Raw genomic sequence first — 20,996 nt, 5'->3', positions numbered from 1 at the left:
ATGATCACAAAATAAATAAATTCTGTAAGCACCTGTAACTACCAGTAAGTGTATTGTTATTAGAGGACAGTACTGAATAATTAAACCCTGGATTTTAGACACTTTTTCTTTCACAATAACAAAAACTGGACTATTGTACACTGTGGACTAAAATTATGAATAGAGAGTAACTTTATTTATAGTTTGTGAACAATAATTAGATTCTCTCAGTTTTGTTTCATCATCACTGCATCACAGGCTCAATACACAAAACTCAAAGGGGGTATTACAAATGTGAAGAGCATGACGTAAAAGGCACATTTGTATACATTCAGATTTAATAAAGGATATAAAAATCCTGTTTAACCATATGGGAGGGGTATTCATCTTACAACACAATGTTCACTTGTTTTAAGACATCTACAATATCTGTGCTTTTGTCCATTTTTCAGCCCATTTGCTAAACATTGTGTACAATTTACATTATTACCAATCATTTTATAAAGCATTTTTAACACTGCATTGCAGAGCACTGATTTTTAAAACCAGTCTGCACTAACAGCTGATATACCATATGTTTTTGGCATTTTGCCTGTATTAGAAAGTGTCCAGTAGAGACAGACAAGTGACGTGGGGGGAAGAGAGAGAGGTATGACATGCAACAAAGGGGGCGTTGTGGTTCTACTATGGTGTATGTGTGTATATGTCTTAGACCACAAGGTCAACATGGTGCCCATGCCATGCCATTTTAACCTAACTGTGACAGAAGTATGAATTACATGTGAGCCATACTGCTATGATGCATTACATTTGACAAGCCAGTTTTAATTGTTTACAAATTGATTTTCTTACTGTTCCGATTCATATAATGTAAAACCATTTGGTTTTCTCTGGAAAATAATCTGCTGTAACTTAAAGTTCAGTATATGCAATTTGCTTTAAATTGGCAAAAGCATAAAAAAAAAAAAAAAAAAAAAAAACAGTGATGTGGTCCTTTAGGTGTGTGGCGTTTATAAAGCATTTGTAAAGCCGGATTTATACTTGTGCATTAAGGGGCTTAGGCATATCGAACGATGTGCATTTCCTCAAAAATGTAACTACATGTCGGGGTTACAGTGGCTACGTAAATACCATGTGGAGACTGCAAGGAATGCGATTGGTCAGCCTTGGCTGATTGAGTTTTCTCCTTCAAGTTTCCAATGCTGTCTAAAATGTTGTGAGGTCAAGTCAACATTAAACAAGTTAAAGAAAGGCTCAGTAATCTTTTCCGTTTCAGGAACACATCTAGCAAAGACATTTCCACTGCAAACCTCATGCTCGCTACAATCGTCGCTCTCTATAAAAGTAAATAAAAAACATAAACAGATAACTTTGGCTATTAATGATTGCACAGCTATAGTCACCTATTGAACAGCGAGACAAGGCAAACAATACCATCCTTGCTCCAAATCAGAAAGTGAATTAAACAATGCAAACACAATTACTTTGGGGTAATCCATCTAGTGTTGGTGATGGTGCTATCAGTGGGTGAAATCTGACATTGAACTATGAAAGTAAAACTCCACCTTACGATGTGAAGTTAAAACTTGAGCATGGGGATCTGTGGAGTGTAGTCTGTCAGAAGAGAAACCATCAGACCCTGAAGAAGAAGACAGTTGTTGTGCTGATTAGAAAACAGAGAATCAAACTGGAGGCAAAGACTGAGGAGCAAATTATACCCATACTAGTATAAAACTACACATTAAATAATTGTGTTTTATCAGGTTACTCACCATGATTGTCCACTTTCTATTCTCTGCCTCAGGGAAGACGAGGGAGCGGGATGAGTAGAATACCTGGTCGTCCACCTCCTCCATTTTCCGGGGGAGACAGTGCAAGAAGGTCCAGTCCGGTTTGGCCACACTTCCTGTCTGTAGTGGACCAGTGCCAAAAACATGGAGTTTAGACCCATTTTAACTCAGTGTGGTGAAACATTGGGTGTCATAATACAAGGAGAGAAGAGACCATGTGCCAACACTGTACAGTACATGCTCAACTGAATCATTTTGGAGTTAGTTTCTCCCAAAATAATTTTTTTTTGCTCCTTTGCCCAGGGACTGTGCAAGTACTTACTTGCCAGACATAAAGACTCGATATCACAGAGTTTTATTTAAAGCTTGCTTGCGGATTCATATGCCAGATGAAGTCTGTAATTGGTGGAGACTAGTTTACCATACAGACAATTTGCAGAGGGTTAAACTCTACTGCTTTGTCAACAGGCAGTCAGGCCACAGCATGATTGAGGCAGAGAAATTGTTTTGCTGTGAACTGGTTTAATTACTAAAACTGGTTTGCTCAGAGTGCGTACAGCTGTCAAAAGAGACCAATTTGGGAACAGGCACTGACTGAAAACAACTGCTAACTTCTCCAAAAGCTACCAGTATGTTGTGGGTGACCCTTATTGATTAACTGATTAATAAAGAGTGTCTAAATAAGCAAATATGTTGGGATTTTGCCTCTAAATAATGCTAAGACAATGCCCTTCTTTACCTGCATTGTAATCTGGTAACCTTGAAAGGCTTTGAGCCTCTTTTTCTTCTCCTCTTCTTGTCCCATGCTGACCCAGGTGTCAGTGACCAAAACATTGCTGCCGTGGGCAGCCTCCATCGGGTCAGAGGTCAGAACAAGCTGGGTCCCGTGCTGAGACAAAATGCAATGTTATGAATTAATAATAAGTCCTTTGACAAGAGGTCTGTTTATTTTAATGCCACCTGAAGAAGAACTCACCTCCTTGGAGAGTCTTTGTGCCTCTTGAATAACACTCCTTTCTGGCTCATACCCCTGTAAATTAAGATACAGTTTTAGCTTAGTTTCTGAATAGGATTATTGATGTACATTACAAAACAGAACCACAGAGTTTTGTTTCCCAAGCATCTCTTCTCACAGGAAGCACCTGGTGAGAGTAGATGTCCATGGTTGACTTCATGCATCTATACCTGTATACTACAAAACAACAATCTACTAGAAAGAAGAGCAGTGCACTAAAAGAGAGGTCAAACGTACATGAACACATAAAAATGAGGCGAACCTTTGGTGTAGCAATCTTAAGATGAACTCCCAGTTTGGCTGCAGTCATCATGAAGGAGTGGAGGACGTTGTTCCCATCTCCAATCCAGCTCACTGTTAGTCCACTAAGGGACCCATAATGCTCCTGGAAGAGAATGGTAGTAATTTAAAAAAAAAAACACTATGCCATTATCATTTACCAGAAGAACACTGTAGCATATTGAGGAGTTTCAGTACCTGTAAGGTGAGAAAGTCAGCCAGAATCTGGATTGGGTGATAGAGGTCAGACAGACCGTTAATGATGGGGATGGAGGCCTCCTTGTCCAGCTCCTCCAGTGTGGAGTGGCTGTACACTCGTGCCAAGACGATATCACAGAGTCCTGAGAGAACCCTGTGGTAGGAGTTTAGAGATAACAGAGGTGGCCGTGATTCATATATTGGGCCAAAAATGCTCTTCTTTCCCTTCAGCAAAGCAGCAGCGGTGGACAACGCAAGTTACTACCTTGAAAACTCACCAGTTAACTCACCAGAGTTACACTGAAAAATATCATGCTAATTAAGACTTCCCTGGATAAACTGATAAAAAGGAGTGTACATATACATCCAACAACTTCCTGACATTAATTTTATTGTATTTCTATAAGTGAAAGCATAATTGTACGACTCACCTAGCTGTGTCTTTGTAACTCTCATTCACTCCCAGGTGGATGTCCTGAGAGGTGAGGAAACAGGGGTGCCCGCCCAGCAAAGCAAAACCTGGAATTATGATATTAAGGCAACTTCAATTTCCCAACTTGTGCTTAAAAAATGCATGAGTATTTTAAACAAATAACCACACAATCTCATGTAAGAGTTGAAGGGGGACAGTGCAGGGAAAAAGAGTGGTGGGAATAGTTCAGATGCAGACTGTTTTGTTCCTGCAATGCACTGAAAGTCACCTTTCAGCAGTTCTTTTGTGTCCATATTAACAATGACTTTTTCACTGCTGAACAAACTGATGAATAGTATCAGCCCAGCTAACAGTATGAGATGTCACATTTCTGTTAGATTGTTCTCATAAATATAATTTCAAGTATAAATGACACTTGAAAACTACCTAGTGCCTTTAGAAAAAATTGCCCGTCTGTCATTAAAGGGAGTGTTTAACTGAAGCACATGGCATACACCAGTGCAGATGCTTAAATACAAAACGGACACCTGTCTCTGTGGACATTCTTGTTCTGGTGCTCCTCTTCTCAAATATCATAGCAATCGACTTTCCTTGCAGAAGAGGAAGATACTGAAATAGAAATGACAGTTAGCGTCCTTAAATGACCCACCATAAGGCTACACAGTAAAACTGACAGTGCAGTTAACATTAGTTAGCTAACGTTAGCTACCTGTTTTTCATGCTTGATCCGATGTTTTAGATCCCCTGACACCCACAACAACCTCTTGATTTCATCTGAGCTGAAATCTTTCAGGGTGAGACAGCTGCGACCCTTTAAATTAAGTGAACTAAGGGAAGCAGCTCCGATGCTGGAAAAGTAACAAACGAAGACATAATGCATGTATTATTTCTTGCACTGACAATACTTGACTATCAGTACGCTAATTTCGAATCGAAATATCTGGAGTGTCTTACCTAAACCCTCGTGCCGAACGGTCTTGGAAAGTTTTCAGACATTTGAAAACTGTATTGTTTACACATAATAGTTTAGTAGACATTTCAGCTCAAAATTGACGCAATAGAAAGGTAACAATGTGGGAATATTTCATCAGCGTGCAGTGAAAGCAACTTTCATTCACTGCCTGCTCCGGATGACGGGCCAGAGCTACGAGCCAATCGGCAGCGTGGCTGCCACTGACGTAACCACAGGACCAGGAAGTGAGGCGTACGCTTGATGGTGACTGGTTTATGTTTGACAACTAAAATTGGAGCACGACCCCTTTTTTGTTATTAATTTTGTAATATGTGTGCTTCTAAATAACATTTTTGAGTGGAATGTATTTAATCCGCAAAACAAAATGATTAAAGCTAGAATTGAGGTTGCTAGGCAATACATACAGGAAGCACTCTGTACGGTACTCCGTGATTCGGTCACATAGCGTCCCTTCAGCAAACCGTTGTGGGAAAGATAAGTTTTTTTTTGTTTTTTTACATGTTATCCAGCAGTGGGTTACATCTTCAGATGTATTTTCGTATTCTCGCAGAACTTAACTGTATATCCGGAATGATACAATCCCCCGGGTCGAAATTAACGTTTCAATCAAATATTTTCACAGTGTTCCACTCCCCTATGCTCTCCGCTGGGCTGGTTAGGGCACGCTGTGGCCGGTGAAGTTTGTGGAGATATTGGATTTAAACGTTGGTGTCGCCCCGGACAAATATTTTATCATTCCGGGCAGACAGAAAACATCAGCAAGATCTCGAAAATACTTTTATAGATACAACGTGTCACTTGATAAAAGATAAAAAAAACAACTACGGTTTGCGAATGGAACGTTGCATGACCGAATCACAGCGTAAGCACTGACGGGGCCAATGAGGCTCTACAATGATCTTTTATGTGGATTAATATACTTGTTATACGGTCACAGATGCACTTAAACTTGAAGAGTATACTTAATTTTTTTAAAAATAAAGTAATTACGCCATCAACATGCTGCTCTGCTCACCAAATACATTTAAAAGCAAATACATCACTATTTATCACCTAACCATAAATAATGTTACAGCCATGGTTATCTAGCTTGCTCCTGCCCCTCTCTGACGTTTGCTTGATCTACCTGTCAGTCAGCACGGAGCTCATCGGTGAGGGAGAGCAGGTGTGAGGGGGACAGCAGTGGAGATGACGAGACAAAACGATGTGGACATACCCGGTGAGAGTACTTTTACACATGGCATTAAACAGCATATAGCCCTTACTTTTATGGATGGTATACTTACCTGTCCATTCTACTAAAGGTTTCCACATGCTGTGTGTGTGTGTGTGTGTGTGTGTGTGTGTGTGTGTGTGTGTGTGTGTGTGTGTGTGGTTAACCTGGTGCTATTTCTGTCAGGCTGCTTCTTAAATCGCTTGAGATGTGACAGCAGGTCGGGATTTAGCCGGTGTTAAGTTGGAGAGGAGTAAGTTAGTGTTGCCTTTAAGTCCTGTATTATTCCTATCAAGGCTGTTTAAAGATGAATCTCACATTTTTCATCAGAAGCAGGAGCCATCTTCACATTTGGAAAGAGCAGTTTTGCTGACAATGTGCCTAGTACATTCTGGGTGAAGAATGACCAGCCAGTGCACCTGTCTTGTGGCGGAGAGCACACTGCTGTCATCACAGGTGCAGACAATATATGCACATATTGATAATAAATAATTACTGTGTTCAACAGGAAATATTTGTGTACCAAACTTCCATCTCTGTAATGATTCTTATGTCTGCAGAAAATGGCAGGCTGCTCATGTTTGGTGGTAATACTTGGGGCCAGCTGGGGCTTGGATTTAAGCCTGCTGCCAGCAAACCTGCCTCTGTGAAAGGTAAGTTACTTTATGTAAGGGCTGCAACTAATGATTATTTTCATTATTGATTAATATGCCAATTATTTTCTTGATGAATCCTTTAATCGCTTGGTCTATAAAATGTCAGAAAACAGTGAAAAAGCCCAAGCTGACATTTTCAAAGCACTTGTTTTGTCCAGTGGTGGAAAGTAACTAAGTACATTTACACAAGTACTGTACTTAAGAAGGATTTTGAGGTACTTGTATTTCCATTTTCTGTTATCTTATACTTCTAATCCAGAGGCAAATATTGCAGTTTTACTCCACTACATTTATCTAATAACTTTAGTTACTAGTTACTTTGCATATTGAGATTAATGATAAAATATAATCAATAAATAAAGTATGAACTATTATTATAAATTATGATAAGATAAGACTTTATTGATCCCTGGGGGGATATTCACAAGCTGTAACAGTATATAAAATATTTAACATTAAAGTAATGTAAATATTAATCTATCACTAATTATAATCCCATAATATAAAGTGCATCATTCTGAAATGGACAATTCTGCATAATGAGTACTTTTACTTTTGGTACTTTAAGTTTATTTTGATACTCATACTTTTGTACTTTTACTTAAGTAACATTTTGAATGCATGACCTTTACTTGTATAAGAATTTCTACACTGTGGTATTACTACTTTCACTTAAGTAAAACATCTGAGTACTTGTTCTGCCACTGGTTTTGTCTGAAGAACAGTCCAAAACCCAAAGATATCCAGTTTACTATCACATAAGATGAGAGAGCACAACTGAGAAGCTGAAACAAGAGGATGTTTGGCATTTTTGCTTAAAAAAATGACAATGAATTAATAGATTATCAAAATAGCTGTCAATCGACTAATCAATTAATCAACTAATTGTCTCAGCTCTAGTTTAAATAAAGACAGAAGAGGCATTATTTTTGGTATTTTTACGTCATTTTTTAGTTGCTATAATGGCTATAATGTGTATTTCCCTTTCAGCCTTAAAGTCTGAGAAGGTGAAGCTTGTAGCTTGTGGGAGAGATCACACAATTGTCTACACATGTAAGATGATGAACAAATAATATCATTATTTTATATGACAGATGTTTCCTTGAGCGCAGAACAATAGTGCCCAACATTGGTTGTTCCTGTATTTAATTCAGGTTTTGTATATTTTTAGGGCGGGGTAGTGTGTATGGTGCCGGCAGTAATCAGGAGGGGCAGCTCGGTTTGGACCACTGCAACAACACTACATCCTTTCACCTGCTGCAACCCTTCTGTGACCATGCACCAATCAAAATGCTCTCTGCAGGATGCAACACCTCAGCTGCCTTAACAGGTTCGAACAGTGACAAATAATAATGTAACAAGTGTCTCTGTTAGCCAAGGTGCTCTGAGGTCCGTGTGTGTGTGTGTGTGTGTGTGTGTGTGTGTACATACTCATAATTGCGTTTCTGCACTCTGTGTGTTGGTAGAGGACGGGAGGCTGTTCATGTGGGGAGACAACTCTGTGGGTCAGATTGGTTTAGGGGACGAGGAATTTGCAGCAGAACCCAGAGAGGTGAAAGTTGGGGAAGCGGTGATATGGGTCTCCTGTGGGTACCACCACTCAGCATTTGTCACAGGTACAGCACAGTCCAGCCAAACACAGCACGAGAGACCATCACTCAGTTTGAGTGTTAATTTAACCAACATTCAGATACCATTAATGTCATTTATTGTGCTGACAATGTTGTGTTGGCTTTGTTTTAGTGGATGGAGATCTCTACACGTTTGGTGAGAGTGCGAATGGAAGGCTCGGTCTTCAGGTGGAGCAGCTGGCCAATCACAGAGTCCCTCAGCGGGTGCAAGGGATTCTGGGTCGTGTCACCCAGGTGTCCTGTGGAGGGGAGCACACTGTGGCACTCACAGGTAAGTTAACAGTATAAAAACCCTTGTTCCAAAAAGAGACATCATCACTGGAAAACACTGACACATTTCTACTGATACCTTTTAGTTTTACATTGTTGACTGTTTATATTTTACATGCATTAGAAAGAAATATTTCACCTCCGAGCCTGTTAATCAGAGTTGGAAGTAAAAGTATCAATACCATCAATGCATTGACATGTAAGCAGCATTTTAATGTTAGCTGATCAAGCTGGAGCTGAACTCTTTTTATATGATGGTCATATTGTGTGTCTTTCTTAAAATAAGTAAAAACTATGTGCCAGTCTAGTTAGTTTATTGTTTCTGACAGAAATTAATTTGTTTCAAGGGCTTTTAAGAAAAGAGTGTGAGAATCTTGAAAGAAGACAGAATAAGTTATTGCTGCTTTAGATTAAAGAAAAATGTTATTGTTGAAAATTCATGAAACTAGTTGACTTCTATTAAAACAGGTTGCTTTTCTCACTGCAATGTCAGATTGTTTTACTTTGTAAGATGAAGATTTTTGCAGTGTTTGCACTATGCAAAGATAAATGTAGTGGAGTAAAAAGTACAATTACATTTTCTCTTTTAAATGTAAATGAAAAATACTCAAGTAAAGTACAAATACCTCAGTAAGTACAGTACTTGAGTAAATATACTTAGTTACTTTCCACCACTGCTGTTAATTAGAGTAGCGTATTTCCTTGTGTCTGTTTTGCTGTGCCAGAGGAGAGCGTGTACACGTTTGGCCGCGGTCAGTACGGTCAGCTGGGCCACGGGACATTTCTGTTTGAAGTTGATTTGCCTAAACTACTGGAGCACTTTAGTAACAGTAGCATCAAGCATATTGCCTGTGGAGAGAACCACACCGCTGTGATCACAAGTAAGAAACCTTTTAAGCTCATTCTAGTCATTATGATAGTGTTTAAAAATAGAACTGCCTGTTAACCTTTGTGATTGTCTGCATGTGTTTCTGATCATCTAAATTAAATGTTAATTTAATCACACAAAAGACACAGAGGAGTGTTTTCTCTCCTCGCACATGGCTGCTGAATGATCCCCTATTGGAAATCCATCCAATATCTCCCATTTACAGTACAATGCAATAGTTACAGTATATGATGGCACCTGAGAAGTGCAGCAGTGATTAAATTCAACTTTCAAACTTTATCTAATGCGTTTGTCTTCCTCCTCCACAGACAGCGGGCTTCTCTACACGTTTGGTGATGGTCGTCATGGAAAACTGGGGTTAGGGGAGGAGAACTTCATCAACCAGTTCAGCCCGACACTCTGCACACGTTTTCTCAAGTACAATGTTCAGTTAGTAAGTGAATGTGATGAAACAGCTCAGGGTGGTATTGTCATCTCTAGCTCCACCTTTGTTTGTGTGTGTGCGTCAAATGTCCAAACTCTTTGGCTTAAAACGCTGTATGAGTGCAGTCCACCTCCCAAGTGATATATCCTGTATGTCTAAAAGTAAATGAGTGGGTTAGTGGGTTAGCAGACTGAGAGGAAATACACAACAATAAACTACATTGAGTCCATGTGTTTTCTTATGTTTAGGTGTCCTGCGGTGGTAACCACATGCTGGTACTTGCTGCACCCAGACCACCAGAGAGCCAAGACGTGATGCCAGAGAAGGAAGTCACAATCGCAGAGAACTTTATGGAGTCAAGTTACACAGAAATCCTCCTGCTGGACACTTTGATAAACCCTAATCCACTAGTCCCACTCTCGGCCCTCTCTGCTCGAGCCCGCCACAGAGAAAAAGTGAGAAGCTACACCTTGGTACTTATTTTCCAGACTAAACCAGGTTCTTACAAGACTTGAAAACTAGTCCTTAATTTCAACCAGTATCAGCTGTGTACATAGTGTAACTTAAGAAAAGTATGTATCAGCAAGTCTTGAAAAGTCTTTAAAAGCATTGAATTCAGTTTCCTCAAAAAAGGCCTCAGAAGGTATTAAAGAGTTTATATTTAATTTACAAAAGTTATATTTTGTAATATATTTTCTCTGCCTACCATAAGCATCACCATCAGACCTGTAGCAAACACTGTCACTACAGCTTGCTATGATAGATAGGAAGCTCATCGTCTCATAGTGGGGAAGTGTCGATTTTAGCAAAGACTTAAATGCTGCAACTAGTGATATGCTGTATATCTGCCGATTATTTTATCGACTAATCCATTAATTGTTTGGTCTACAAAAACAAAACTGAACATAGTGAGAAATGCCCATTACATTATTCTAAAGCACAAGGTGACGTCAAGGTGACATCTTCAGATGTCTTGTTTTGTTTAACCAACAGTCCAAAACCCAAAAATATTCAATTAACTATAATGTGAGACCAAGAAAAGCACCATGGATATGAACAATTTGGCATTTCTGACATGATTAATTGATTATCAAAATAATGTTCAATTAATTTTCTTTCGATCGCCTAATCGACTAATTGTTACAGCTCTAAAATGTATTTAAATAAATTAATAATTTTTAATTGGTTAATCCATACATTCATTTTATGCTTTATCCGGGTTCAGGTTGCATTATTTTAATCAATTATGTCAATGGGAATTATTGTTAATGTACTGCTGGAAAGTACTGAAACAATATGATATTATACTACTACTAAAAATAATACTATAATAAATAATAACAAATAATTCCCAACTGGTTTTCCATCATACTTTCATACTTTGACCAGTACAATTGTGAAACAGGTAAATTGCATTCTATGTGGTATTAAAAAGGTATTAAAAAGACTTTAATTTAACTTGGTGAACCCTGCAGAAACTCGATATGTTTAATTGTAATCACTGTTTAACTCCAGTAGGGAGCAGTGTTACACTGAACTGTAGCTCAGCGGCAGTGCCCCTAACTGACTGACTGGGGGAGCTCCATAGACGTGGTTCAAACCTTTTTACTCAGTAATGTTTTTGCTGTTTTCCCTCTCTTGTCCTTCAGGGAAGCAATGTGGAGCTGTTTGGGGAGATGTTTCAGCACCTCCCACGTCTAACTTCTGGCTTCCTCAACACCTCCTGGCAAACATCCAGAAATATCCCAACCCCTAAAACACTTTCAAAAGACATCACTACCCCTTCATCATCCCCCAAACCACAATCAGAAGATACACCAAGCCCACCACTCTCCCCCAGACCTCTGTCCAAGAGTCCAGCGTTACCCTCTAAGCCATCGAGCCCACATTCTCAATCACCAAACATGTTTCAGAAGAAATCCTCTACCACTGCTTCCTCCAAGTCGAAATCCAAAGAGTTGCCTTCTTCCTTACTGTCACCAAAGTCTATAACGAAACGTAACCCTCACATCCCAGTATCTCCTAAAAAGACTGCAAAAAAAAGACTGAATAGAGTGGCAACTGCTAAAAAGGCCTTAATTGAAAAACTGTCATCTCCTCTACCACCTAAAGAACCCTGTAGCCCCGCCAGACCCTCCAGTGATATTTCTTTGAAACAGCTCAGTGAGGAAGAGCACCCTGCCTCGCCACAAACAGGTATTTCAAACCTATAATTTTAACATCTGACTGGAATGTCTGTTTCAGCCAGTGAGTTAAGCTTTATCTTGCGATAGATACTCTAGTGTACAGCTGTTTAACCCATTCATTGTCTATTTTTTCAGAGGGAGAAACAGCTCAGAGACAAATTGTCATAGAAGATGTGGAGGAGAATATCTCTGAGGAACGAGTCGACTTTTTGCCAAATATGGTGAGAGAAGTGCAATGACTTTGATAGAGTAGAGAAATACAATACAACATATTATCGGCAGAGTCATAAACATGGAGTCAGTTGAATGTTATTTTCCTCTTTAGGCTTCTTGGTTGTGCTCTACATTATGTGCTCTCCAGGGCAGGAAGCAGTAATGCTGAACACTCACTGACTTTTCCAGGAAATGTGCATAGCTCAGCATACATACTGTATGTGTGTGGCTGTGTGTGTTTGTGTTCTTGCAAACGTATGTGTCTGTGTGGAGACATTTTCCACTTGGTATAACACTGAGGTGAAATATGAAATTGAATTTAGTGTTTTTGTCTCTTAATTTTTCACATTTATTTGATTTATTCCAAGAATGTGTGTAATTAAGAGGATAGCTTCTGCCAATACACAAATGTGTTTTGGGCTCCAGCCTCAGATACACAAACACACAGAGAGAAACACACACACACACACACACACACACACACACATCCATGCATTTTGAAAAAGTTGGCAGGAATCTTGCCACATCTCATCAGTGTTTCCACAGCCAGTGATGAAGCAAGCTGTGAAGGAGTCTCCTACGTTGTTGTGTGTCATAGTGCAACATGTGGTGCTCAGTAACTCGTTCCTGTCTAGCACTGGAGTATCAGCAAAAAAGGTTTAAGCAAAAGTACTAATTATGCAAACAGATTTGATGGTGTTTTATTTTATATATTATATATTTGATAGAGTCTTGCAAATGTCACTTTCTTAAAACAAGTGAAAAAATCTGTTGTTGCAGTAAAGATATTTTTGTTTTTGATTTAAATTAACTAAAAAGCGCTCTAGAAAGGAATTTCTGTAGCTTGGTCAAGTAAGTATAAGGCTACACTAGAATTGTGAAAAATACAATTTTAGAAAAATACTTGAAACAAATTCATTGCAATTAAAACAGGGTGGAATATTCTTACAGAACAGGCAGATTTAGTCACTTTCTTTAAACAAAATAAGACATCAAGGACTGAAATTACTCAATAAGAAGATTTTGTTCACTGAAAAATGCATCATATTTTACAAACTGTTCATATGTAATAAGTAAAATCTTAGCATGCAAACTAACTAGTAACTTCAGGTGTCAAAACATGTAGTGAGGTATGAGGTTCAATATTTCCCTCTGAAATGTAGTGGAGTAGAAGTATAAAGTAGCAGATAAATAAAATACTCAAGTAAAGTACCTCAAAATTGTACTTAAGTACAGTGCTTGAGTAAATGTACTTAGTTACTTTCCACCACTTTTCATGAGTGTGCTCACACGTGTGGGCTTTAATGTGCGACAGAGATTAATACACTGAATAACTCTATTATAAATCAAGTTGGCCTATTCTAAAGAATTAATTAACTCAACTAAACCTTAACCAAGCCACTTCATTAATACACACACTTGCCATATTTGGCCCAGATGAAAAATGCCTCAGCGACGACAGTATTATGAACAAATATTTATAGATTTTTCACATCAAGTCATTTGCAAAACCATAAAACGTCATTTGTCAGGCAATCTCTCCTCCTCTCTTCCAGTCCTCTCCCCTCCCTTTCTCTCCTCCCCTTCCTCTTCTCATCTCTCTCCTCCATCCTCCACTCCCCTCCTCTCTTTCTCTCCTAGTTGAGTTATTGAACTTGTATCTGAATGCCTTATTGTGCCAGAGCGGCTGCTGTGACAGTGATTAAATAAGGCAGTTTTCACATCACACCTTGTTGACCCCCAATTAAACACCGTCTGTTTATTTCCAGTGCAAATGGAAAAATAAGGATTCCTCCATCTTCTCTCAATCGTCACCATGGTTTTCTTTACCTCCCACCCACATCTGTATTTAAACCTGATGACTGATTGTTATGTGTGCCCACCATGCACATATGTCCCATGATATAATTACCATTAAAATCTACCCATACTGCAAAAAACCCCATAATTTCCATACGCTTTAAGATATTTTTCTATGTATGTTTCAAATTATACTGTTTAAAAATTGACCAAAATGTATTTGTACATGATGATGACATCCAAAATATACAGTATACTGGCAATATATTTTCTGCTTATATATTGTTGCCAACATACTGATGTATATTTTTAAATATATTCAAAAGATTTGAAATGAATGACATCTATGCCTACAAAAACTACTTAAACTTATAACCAAACAAATTCTGATATTCTGATTCTGTTTTGAGTGTTATTGTAGTGTGTTATTGAACAGGAAACCACTTCCTCAAGCTAGAGATGACATTTGGCAGTAAAACACACATAAAACTACATATGCAGTCACATTGATTGCAGGTTTGCTGCTGTGCGTGTACAATTTTCCTTTCCTTATAACACAGTATTATCGGGCATATGACCTTTTTCTGCCTGTTCTCTGTGATTTGTTATAGGAAAAGAAGAAGGGCCGAGCTCTTAGAAGAACAGCGAAAGCGGCAGAGGCATTTGCCGAACAGCTCCAATCCAATGGGAAGCCAGAACAAATTTCTCACAAAGCCTTACCCACAGAGCTCCTGAAAGAATCCAGCTCTTTAAGGAAAGAAGTGTCTCCAGTGAAGAGCCCAAAGACTCTGAAAAAACCCCAAATCACATCTAAAGGCAAAGAGAACATTACCAAGCAGTCCAATAAAATCAAAACTCATGAAGACAGACAAGCTCGAAAGGAACCCTCCCATTTTAAATCACCAAAACGTGATAAGAGCAAACTATCAGAATTGAGCCCAAAACCTCCACAATCTGTCCGGAAGACACTGACTGAAGCACAGCAGAGACTGACTGAAGTGAAGGAAAATGCCAGAAGACAGATACATTTGAAAAGCAATATAAACCAAGAGGATATTAAAGCCAGCACTTTAAAGAAAGACTTGATAGGGACACCAGAAAAGAAGAAAAATATATCATCAGCTTTGGACAAGACGTCTCCTGTTATTAAGGTCTCTAGAGGAAATGAAATAACCAGCATATCTGTCCAAAGTAGAAGTTCAGTATCCGTAGAAAACACTGCAAAGGAAGATGCAGACATCCAGAGTAAAGTCACTGACGTCAAACCTGTTGAAGTGATGCAACCGGAGACACAGCGAGTCACATTGACTCCAACGAAGGATTTGGTTAAATCTGCACAGGGCAAAGGTCAAAGTAAAGCACTGGATGTAAAATCACCACCAGTGAAAAAAGAAACCACACCTGCTCAGGTTGATACTAAGACATCCCTAAGTGTGAAATCTACACCTGTGAAAGTTAAAGCGAAACTGCAAGAGGTCAAATCCACACCAGTCAAAAATCAAAGTAAATGTGCAGAAAATACTCAAAGTAAAAGCAAAGGAAAAGTTGTGGAAAATGAGTTAAACTTTGCCAAGAACACAGCTCAAAGAGTGAAGGGTAGAACTGCAGATAAGCCGAAGATACCTGATGCTGACAGCTCTAAAGTGAAGGACAAAAAGAACGCAAAAGAATCTAAACTGAAGGCAAAAACAAAGCCAGGGGGAGAAGAAGGAGACAAAATCAGAGTTAAGGGAGAAGCTGATGTAGACTCTAAAGATAAGACGAAGGCCAAGCCGAGCAGTAAGCAGACTGAAGCTTCCCGCCCGCTGTTATCGGAGCAGGATACACCTACTGAAGTGGTGTGTAACCCCATTTCCTCACAAAGCCCAAAGAGAACAGAGGTGGTTTCCGTCAGTGGTGCCAAATCCCTGCAAGGCCCTGAACCTGTTGATAGGGATCTGCTTGTTTCAGATACAAACAGAGAGGATGCTCAGGGCCAGACAGAAGAAAAGCCAAGGTGGGGGGAAATTCTCAGTACCGCAGCCTCTCTTCTTCCTGCTGTTGGGATAGCAGGTGCAGCTATGGAGGTCCTTAGTGAGGCAGTGACAAACACAGGGGCTTTCCAGTTTGACAGTGACACAGTTACTTCTACACCACCTAAAACTCCCAGTCGAGGGAAGCAATTCACAAAGCAGAGTGCAATTATGCGACCTTCATTTTCCTCGACTTTGTCACATTTTTCTTCAACAGAAGCATCAAATCCGCCAGAAGAAAGAAAAGCTCTTCAGCTCAGTGTTCGGTCAGAGTCAGGGAATTCAGTTCAAGAAGAAGAAAGTAAAGATTCCATTCATCATCAGTCACAACGGGGGGCGGTGAAAAGTGACATGTCCGAGCAGATCGGGGGGGAAGACGTTTCACAAACAGAGGGGAAGAACAGTGGCACAGACATGGAAACTTCCGAGCAAGAAAATGAAGATGAGAAAACCTATAAGCCTTCAGAAGAGGATGAGGATAATGAGGAAACAGATACTGAAGATGAGGAAAAGAAGGAAGATGAAGAGGAAGACAGTGGAAGCAATGTGGAAGACAAAGAAGAAGACGAGGAGGAGCGAAGTGAAAGTAGCAATGACGTAGACGAGGAAAAGGAGAGTGTTTCTGGAGAGGATGAGGAAGAGCAAGATACTGAATTAGATACTGATACAGAGGAAGATGGTGAGGAGAAAACAGGCTCCAGCAGTGAGGAAGAAGATGAAGGACGTGAGAAGAGTGATGTTACAGAGGCTGAAGAGGAGGACGAAGAAAGCAGTGAGGAAATAGGTGAAGGAGGGAGTGACTCTGAGGTAAGTGAAGCAGCAGAGGAGGAGGAAAGTGAAAGTGAAGAGTCTAGTGAAGAAGAGAATATAGAAGAAAAGGAAGAAAGTGAGGATGAAGATGAAAGTGGTGAAGAATCGGGGAGCAGCAAGAGCAAAGAGGAGGAGGAGGAGGAGGACAGAGAGGGAAGTGAGACTGCAAAGTCTGATTCTGAAGAAGAAAGCGAAGAAGGAGAAGAAGAAGAAAATGAGGTTGATGTAGAGGAAGAGGGTGAAACTGAAGATGATCAAGATTCCACCGAAAGTGAGGAGGAGGAGAATAACTCCAAAGAAGATGAAGAAACAGATGGGAGTGAAGGAGAGGAAGATGAGAAACAGGAAGCAAGTGTTGAAAATGATGAAGAGGAAGAGGAAGGCAGTGAGGCTGATGAAGAGGAGGAAGAGCAAGATGGAAAAAGTGATAAAGAAAATGAGGCGGAGGAAGAAGAGGGTGAGGAAGATGCATCTTTAGATGAGGTTGAAGCTGAGGACGAGACCGCAGAGGAGGAAGAAAAACATGGTGAGGAAGAGGAAGAGAACGAGGGAGAAGTTGAAGAAGAGGGTGAGGAGGAGGAAGAAGAGAGTGAGGAGGAGGAAGAAGAGAGTGAGGAGGAGGAAGAAGAGAGTGAGGAGGAGGAAGAAAAGGGTGAGGAAGAGGTTACAGAGGAGGAAGAAGAAGAGGGTGAGGAAGAAGCGTCTTTGGATGAGGGGGAAGCTGAGGGAGAGACTGCAGAGGAGGAAGAAAAACATGAGGAGGAGGAGGAGGGAGAAGTTGAAGAAGAGGGTGAGGAGGAGGAAGAAGAGGGTGAGGAGGACGTTATAGAGGAGGAGGAAGAAGAGGGTGAGGAAGAAGCATCTTTGGATGAGGGGGAAGCTGAGGGAGAGACTGCAGAGGAGGAAGAAAAACATGAGGAGGAGGAGGAGGAGGAGGAGGGAGAAGTTGAAGAAGAGGGTGAGGAGGAGGAAGAAGAGGGTGAGGAGGACGTTATAGAGGAGGAGGAAGAAGAGGGTGAGGAGGAGGTTATAGAGGAGGAGGAAGAAGAGGGTGAGGAAGATGTTGCAGAGGAGGAAGGAGAAGATGAAGAGGACGGGAGTGAAGGTGAGGAGGAGGAAGAAATAAAGAGAAAAGAGAAAAGTATGAAGGCTAATAAAAAAGTGATGGTAGAGAGTGATGATGATGAGGTGGGGGAGGAGGAGGAGGAGGAGGAAGGGGGTGAGGAAGAAGAGGAGGAAGAGGAAGATGAGGAAGAGGAGAATGATACAAAAATTAAACCAAAAACAGAGAAAAGACTCAATAATCAGAGAGAAGAAAGAAAACAGGAACGAACTGAAGGAAAGAGAGGAAATGATTCTGAAGAAAATGAAGAGGAGAGTGAGGAAGAGGCTAACGAAGGAGAAGAGGAGGAAGAAGAGGAGAATGAGGAAAAAGGAAAGGCTGCAAACGGCAAACATAGTGAGAAGCATGCTGAAGAGGAAAATGAGAGTGAGGCAGAGAGGGAAGGAGATGAGGAGGAAGAGGAAAAGGTCAAATCACAGAAGTTGCCTCCTGAAGTTGCTCTTTCAGACAGAAAAGAAAAGAGAGAAACACCCAAACCAGCACCGAGGACTAAGCAGAGGGCTGCAGGAGAGAAGAAACCAGACGACTCGCAGCAGTTCTGGAACGATGTGCTGCCTCAATACCTCGACCTGCAATGAAGTTATCAAATAGTGTTTAACTGAAAGGACACAGAGACTCAGCTCTGTGTCAGCTAAAAGTACATTTTTCTTATTGTCAACAAATCCCATTAAAAGACCAAAACCAACAATACATTAGTCTGTCTCTCTATATTTCACAACTTCCTGACCCTGTCTACGGCTCTGAGCCCCAAGCCCATTCATTCCTTCTAAAGACATGCATTTTTAAAAATGTGTCACAAATATACAGTTTCATTTTTAAAAAGACTCACTAATTTCCTAAAACAGCTGGGCACTGTGGGTTTTTTGCAAACTTGCCTCAAGCTTTAGAGAAAATCTGTTGGGAAATATTTTCAGTTGTGGATTAATACACATTTGAGCGAGTATGTGGGATTGGACTTGAAATAAACTATGATGCCCATGTTCATCATATATGGAGGAATCTGTCACCCAGAGCAACAGAGTGGCTCATTTATGTGTTTTTTAAAAAAGTACTCGATTTAGCATTGCACTCCTATAACTCAAAATTGATGCAGCAGAACCAGAGATATCAACTTCAGCTCCAACCGACAATTTATTAGACTTTGTGCAGCTCTTGAGGCTCCCCGGTAGCTCACCTGGTAGAGCGCTTGCTCCATGTACAAGTCCTTACCGCTGTGGCGCAGGTTTGATTCCAACCCACTTGGCAGAGGAATAAGCTATATCATGTTTTGGCTAAACCAGCCACTTAATACTTGTCAGAGTGGCAAATTCATTGTTGGTTTTGGTCTTTTCATGGGATTTGCTGACAGTAAGAAAAACAGAATATCACCAGACGTATCCTTTAAAAATGTAAATACGATTAAAACTAATACTGGTCACACTTGATTGCAAAACATCAATGAAGATTTGCCCCCTCACTGTACTCTGTATCATTTGATGTTTTCTTTACATCTGGAGATGTTGTTCTTCATGGTCTAATACATTTATTAATATTTATATCACTGAGAGTGCTTTGTTTCTGCACACATGTAATTACATTTTGTCTATGGTTAAGATAATAATACGCCTTTAAGACCTCAAAATGAACTGCAGCAGTCAAATGTTCAGATTGTACATTCTGCACCAAAATCAAACCCCACTAATGTGTCTGTGGGCTCTTCACTACCTTTATGGTGACAGAATCCCTGGAGTAATGTCATATAAGTGCACTGTATGTTTGGGTAGGAGGGAGTCAAAAACAGTGCTTTTAATTGCGGAATCTTCTCAAAAATATACTCAAAAAGCCAAGTGTGTGTGTGTAAATAACAGTTAAACACAACAAAACATAACCCTGAGACAATCTTGATCCACAATCATTGGCTGTAACACCACATCAAAGAGTCAGATCAATCCTCCAGCGCCAGGTGAGCAAAGATGGAAATCAGTTAACTCTTTCTTCACGTGACCTGAGAGTGACATTTCAGCCGAAAGCAGGCGTAACAGTTGGCTGAACCCACATGTAATTACAGCTCAAGAGATCCTCTCGCAGTCACCACACGCCTCCCTTTCCTGTTTCCCGTCAAGATAAAGAACACTTCAACACCTTCATGTGTGAACTCGCCCCCTCACATTACACAGGGTCTACAACCAAACCGTATGCTTGTGGATCAGAAAATTAAACACTGATTAGTCTTTCAGCAGCACTGTACTTCCAAGCGGCTTTCCTGCTGTGTGTGTGTGTGTGTTTGTGTGTAGCTCTTATGAAACACAATAATAATCAGCTATATGCAAATAAAGCCAGAATTGATCTACTATGCTAAAAATTATCCTACAGATACACTCCTACAACAACTATCCCTCTAATAGGAGATCAAAAAAGTAAAAACATTAATTACAATATGGTTATAAATACTAGGAAACAACTTGGATCCAACCTATAAAATGTTCATATCATTATGGTAAATGGACTGTACTTATATAGTGCCTTTTTAGTCTTTTTCCAACTACTCAAAGCGCTTCAACTACATATCACATACACTGATGGCATACTAAGTGCTCATCAGTCCAAGGTAACTAATCATTCACACACACTCACACACCGAAGGCACAGCCCTCGGGAGCAATTTGGGGTTCAGTGTCTTGCCCAAGGACACTTCGACATGTGGGCTGGGGGAAGCCGGGATCAAGCCGCCGGCCTTCTGATTGGTGGACAACCTGCTCTACCACTAACAGTAAATTTGTTTGAAACTGAAAATGCTGTCCACTGTGTTATTGCTGCTTTTCATTGATGTTGGTGATGTGTGTGAGAGAGAGAGATATTGAACAGTTTTGGGATATACAGTTATTAGAGTGGAGTGGAGATCCTTATATAGGTCAATCCCAATATAGTATGTATCAGTGATGAGCTGGTAGGTACAGGATGGACCATGAACTGTATCTTTTCATGTGTGATGTACAATATGCAATGGATTAAAATGCTCTAAACAATTATTTTATACCAAAATCACATCCTTGTGACACAAGTAATTTTTTTTAAATTTCCTTCTGATTAAGAGAGATTCACATAAAATGCAGAAGATCTCTT

The 20,996-nt window shown here is 40.0% G+C and overlaps 2 protein-coding genes across 8 annotated transcripts; one reads left to right on the top strand and one right to left on the bottom strand.

Moving 5' to 3' along the window:
• Positions 1-148: 148 nt before the first annotated feature.
• otc (ornithine transcarbamylase) lies at positions 149-4,790 on the bottom strand. The gene is made up of 10 exons (XM_044216406.1): positions 4,649-4,790; positions 4,404-4,542; positions 4,222-4,303; positions 3,693-3,780; positions 3,262-3,415; positions 3,047-3,169; positions 2,746-2,799; positions 2,509-2,658; positions 1,752-1,889; positions 149-1,618 (listed from the first exon to the last, which is right to left on the bottom strand). The coding sequence occupies exons 1-10, from the start codon at positions 4,729-4,731 to the stop codon at positions 1,559-1,561; spliced, it is 1,071 nt and encodes a 356-aa protein (XP_044072341.1). The 5' UTR covers positions 4,732-4,790; the 3' UTR covers positions 149-1,558.
• A 17-nt stretch (positions 4,791-4,807) lies between these two features.
• Positions 4,808-19,429, top strand: rpgra (retinitis pigmentosa GTPase regulator a). 7 transcript variants are annotated; one of them, XM_044216396.1, is made up of 14 exons: positions 4,808-4,910; positions 5,801-5,886; positions 6,214-6,336; positions 6,441-6,533; positions 7,527-7,589; positions 7,708-7,866; positions 8,003-8,152; positions 8,280-8,438; positions 9,163-9,318; positions 9,635-9,759; positions 9,999-10,223; positions 11,400-11,946; positions 12,072-12,157; positions 14,561-19,429. In XM_044216396.1, exons 2-14 carry the CDS (start codon positions 5,856-5,858, stop codon positions 18,470-18,472), a joined length of 5,829 nt encoding a protein of 1,942 aa, XP_044072331.1. In that variant the 5' UTR covers positions 4,808-4,910; positions 5,801-5,855; the 3' UTR covers positions 18,473-19,429. The 7 variants fall into 7 exon arrangements, with proteins under 7 accessions (XP_044072331.1, XP_044072329.1, XP_044072328.1 ...); XM_044216394.1 differs by having other exon boundaries at positions 6,211-6,336; XM_044216393.1 differs by lacking the exon at positions 4,808-4,910 and adding an exon at positions 4,941-5,529 and having other exon boundaries at positions 6,211-6,336.
• The last annotated feature ends 1,567 nt before the right edge of the window (positions 19,430-20,996 follow it).

This window comes from Siniperca chuatsi, linkage group LG12 (genome assembly GCF_020085105.1).
Source record: "Siniperca chuatsi isolate FFG_IHB_CAS linkage group LG12, ASM2008510v1, whole genome shotgun sequence".
NCBI classification, from domain to species: Eukaryota; Metazoa; Chordata; class Actinopteri; order Centrarchiformes; family Sinipercidae; genus Siniperca; species Siniperca chuatsi.
Note: the sequence above shows the minus strand (reverse complement) of the source record. Positions and strands in the feature narration are given on the sequence as shown.

What these genes read in the sequence shown, in the direction of transcription:
- otc (XM_044216406.1), bottom strand. Translation starts at nt 4,731, where the DNA reads ATGTCTACTAAACTATTATGTGTAAACAATACAGTTTTCAAATGTCTG. An exon ending in AAGAATGTCCACAGAGACAG is followed by an intron (nt 3,781 to 4,221) that starts GTGTCCGTTTTG and finishes TCATAATTCCAG; the next exon opens with GTTTTGCTTTGCTGGGCGGG. An exon ending in TTAAGATTGCTACACCAAAG is followed by an intron (nt 2,800 to 3,046) that starts GTTCGCCTCATT and finishes CTTAATTTACAG; the next exon opens with GGGTATGAGCCAGAAAGGAG.
- rpgra (XM_044216394.1), top strand. Translation starts at nt 5,856, where the DNA reads ATGACGAGACAAAACGATGTGGACATACCCG. An exon ending in CAAACCTGCCTCTGTGAAAG is followed by an intron (nt 6,534 to 7,526) that starts GTAAGTTACTTT and finishes TTTCCCTTTCAG; the next exon opens with CCTTAAAGTCTGAGAAGGTG. An exon ending in TCGACTTTTTGCCAAATATG is followed by an intron (nt 12,158 to 14,560) that starts GTGAGAGAAGTG and finishes GATTTGTTATAG; the next exon opens with GAAAAGAAGAAGGGCCGAGC.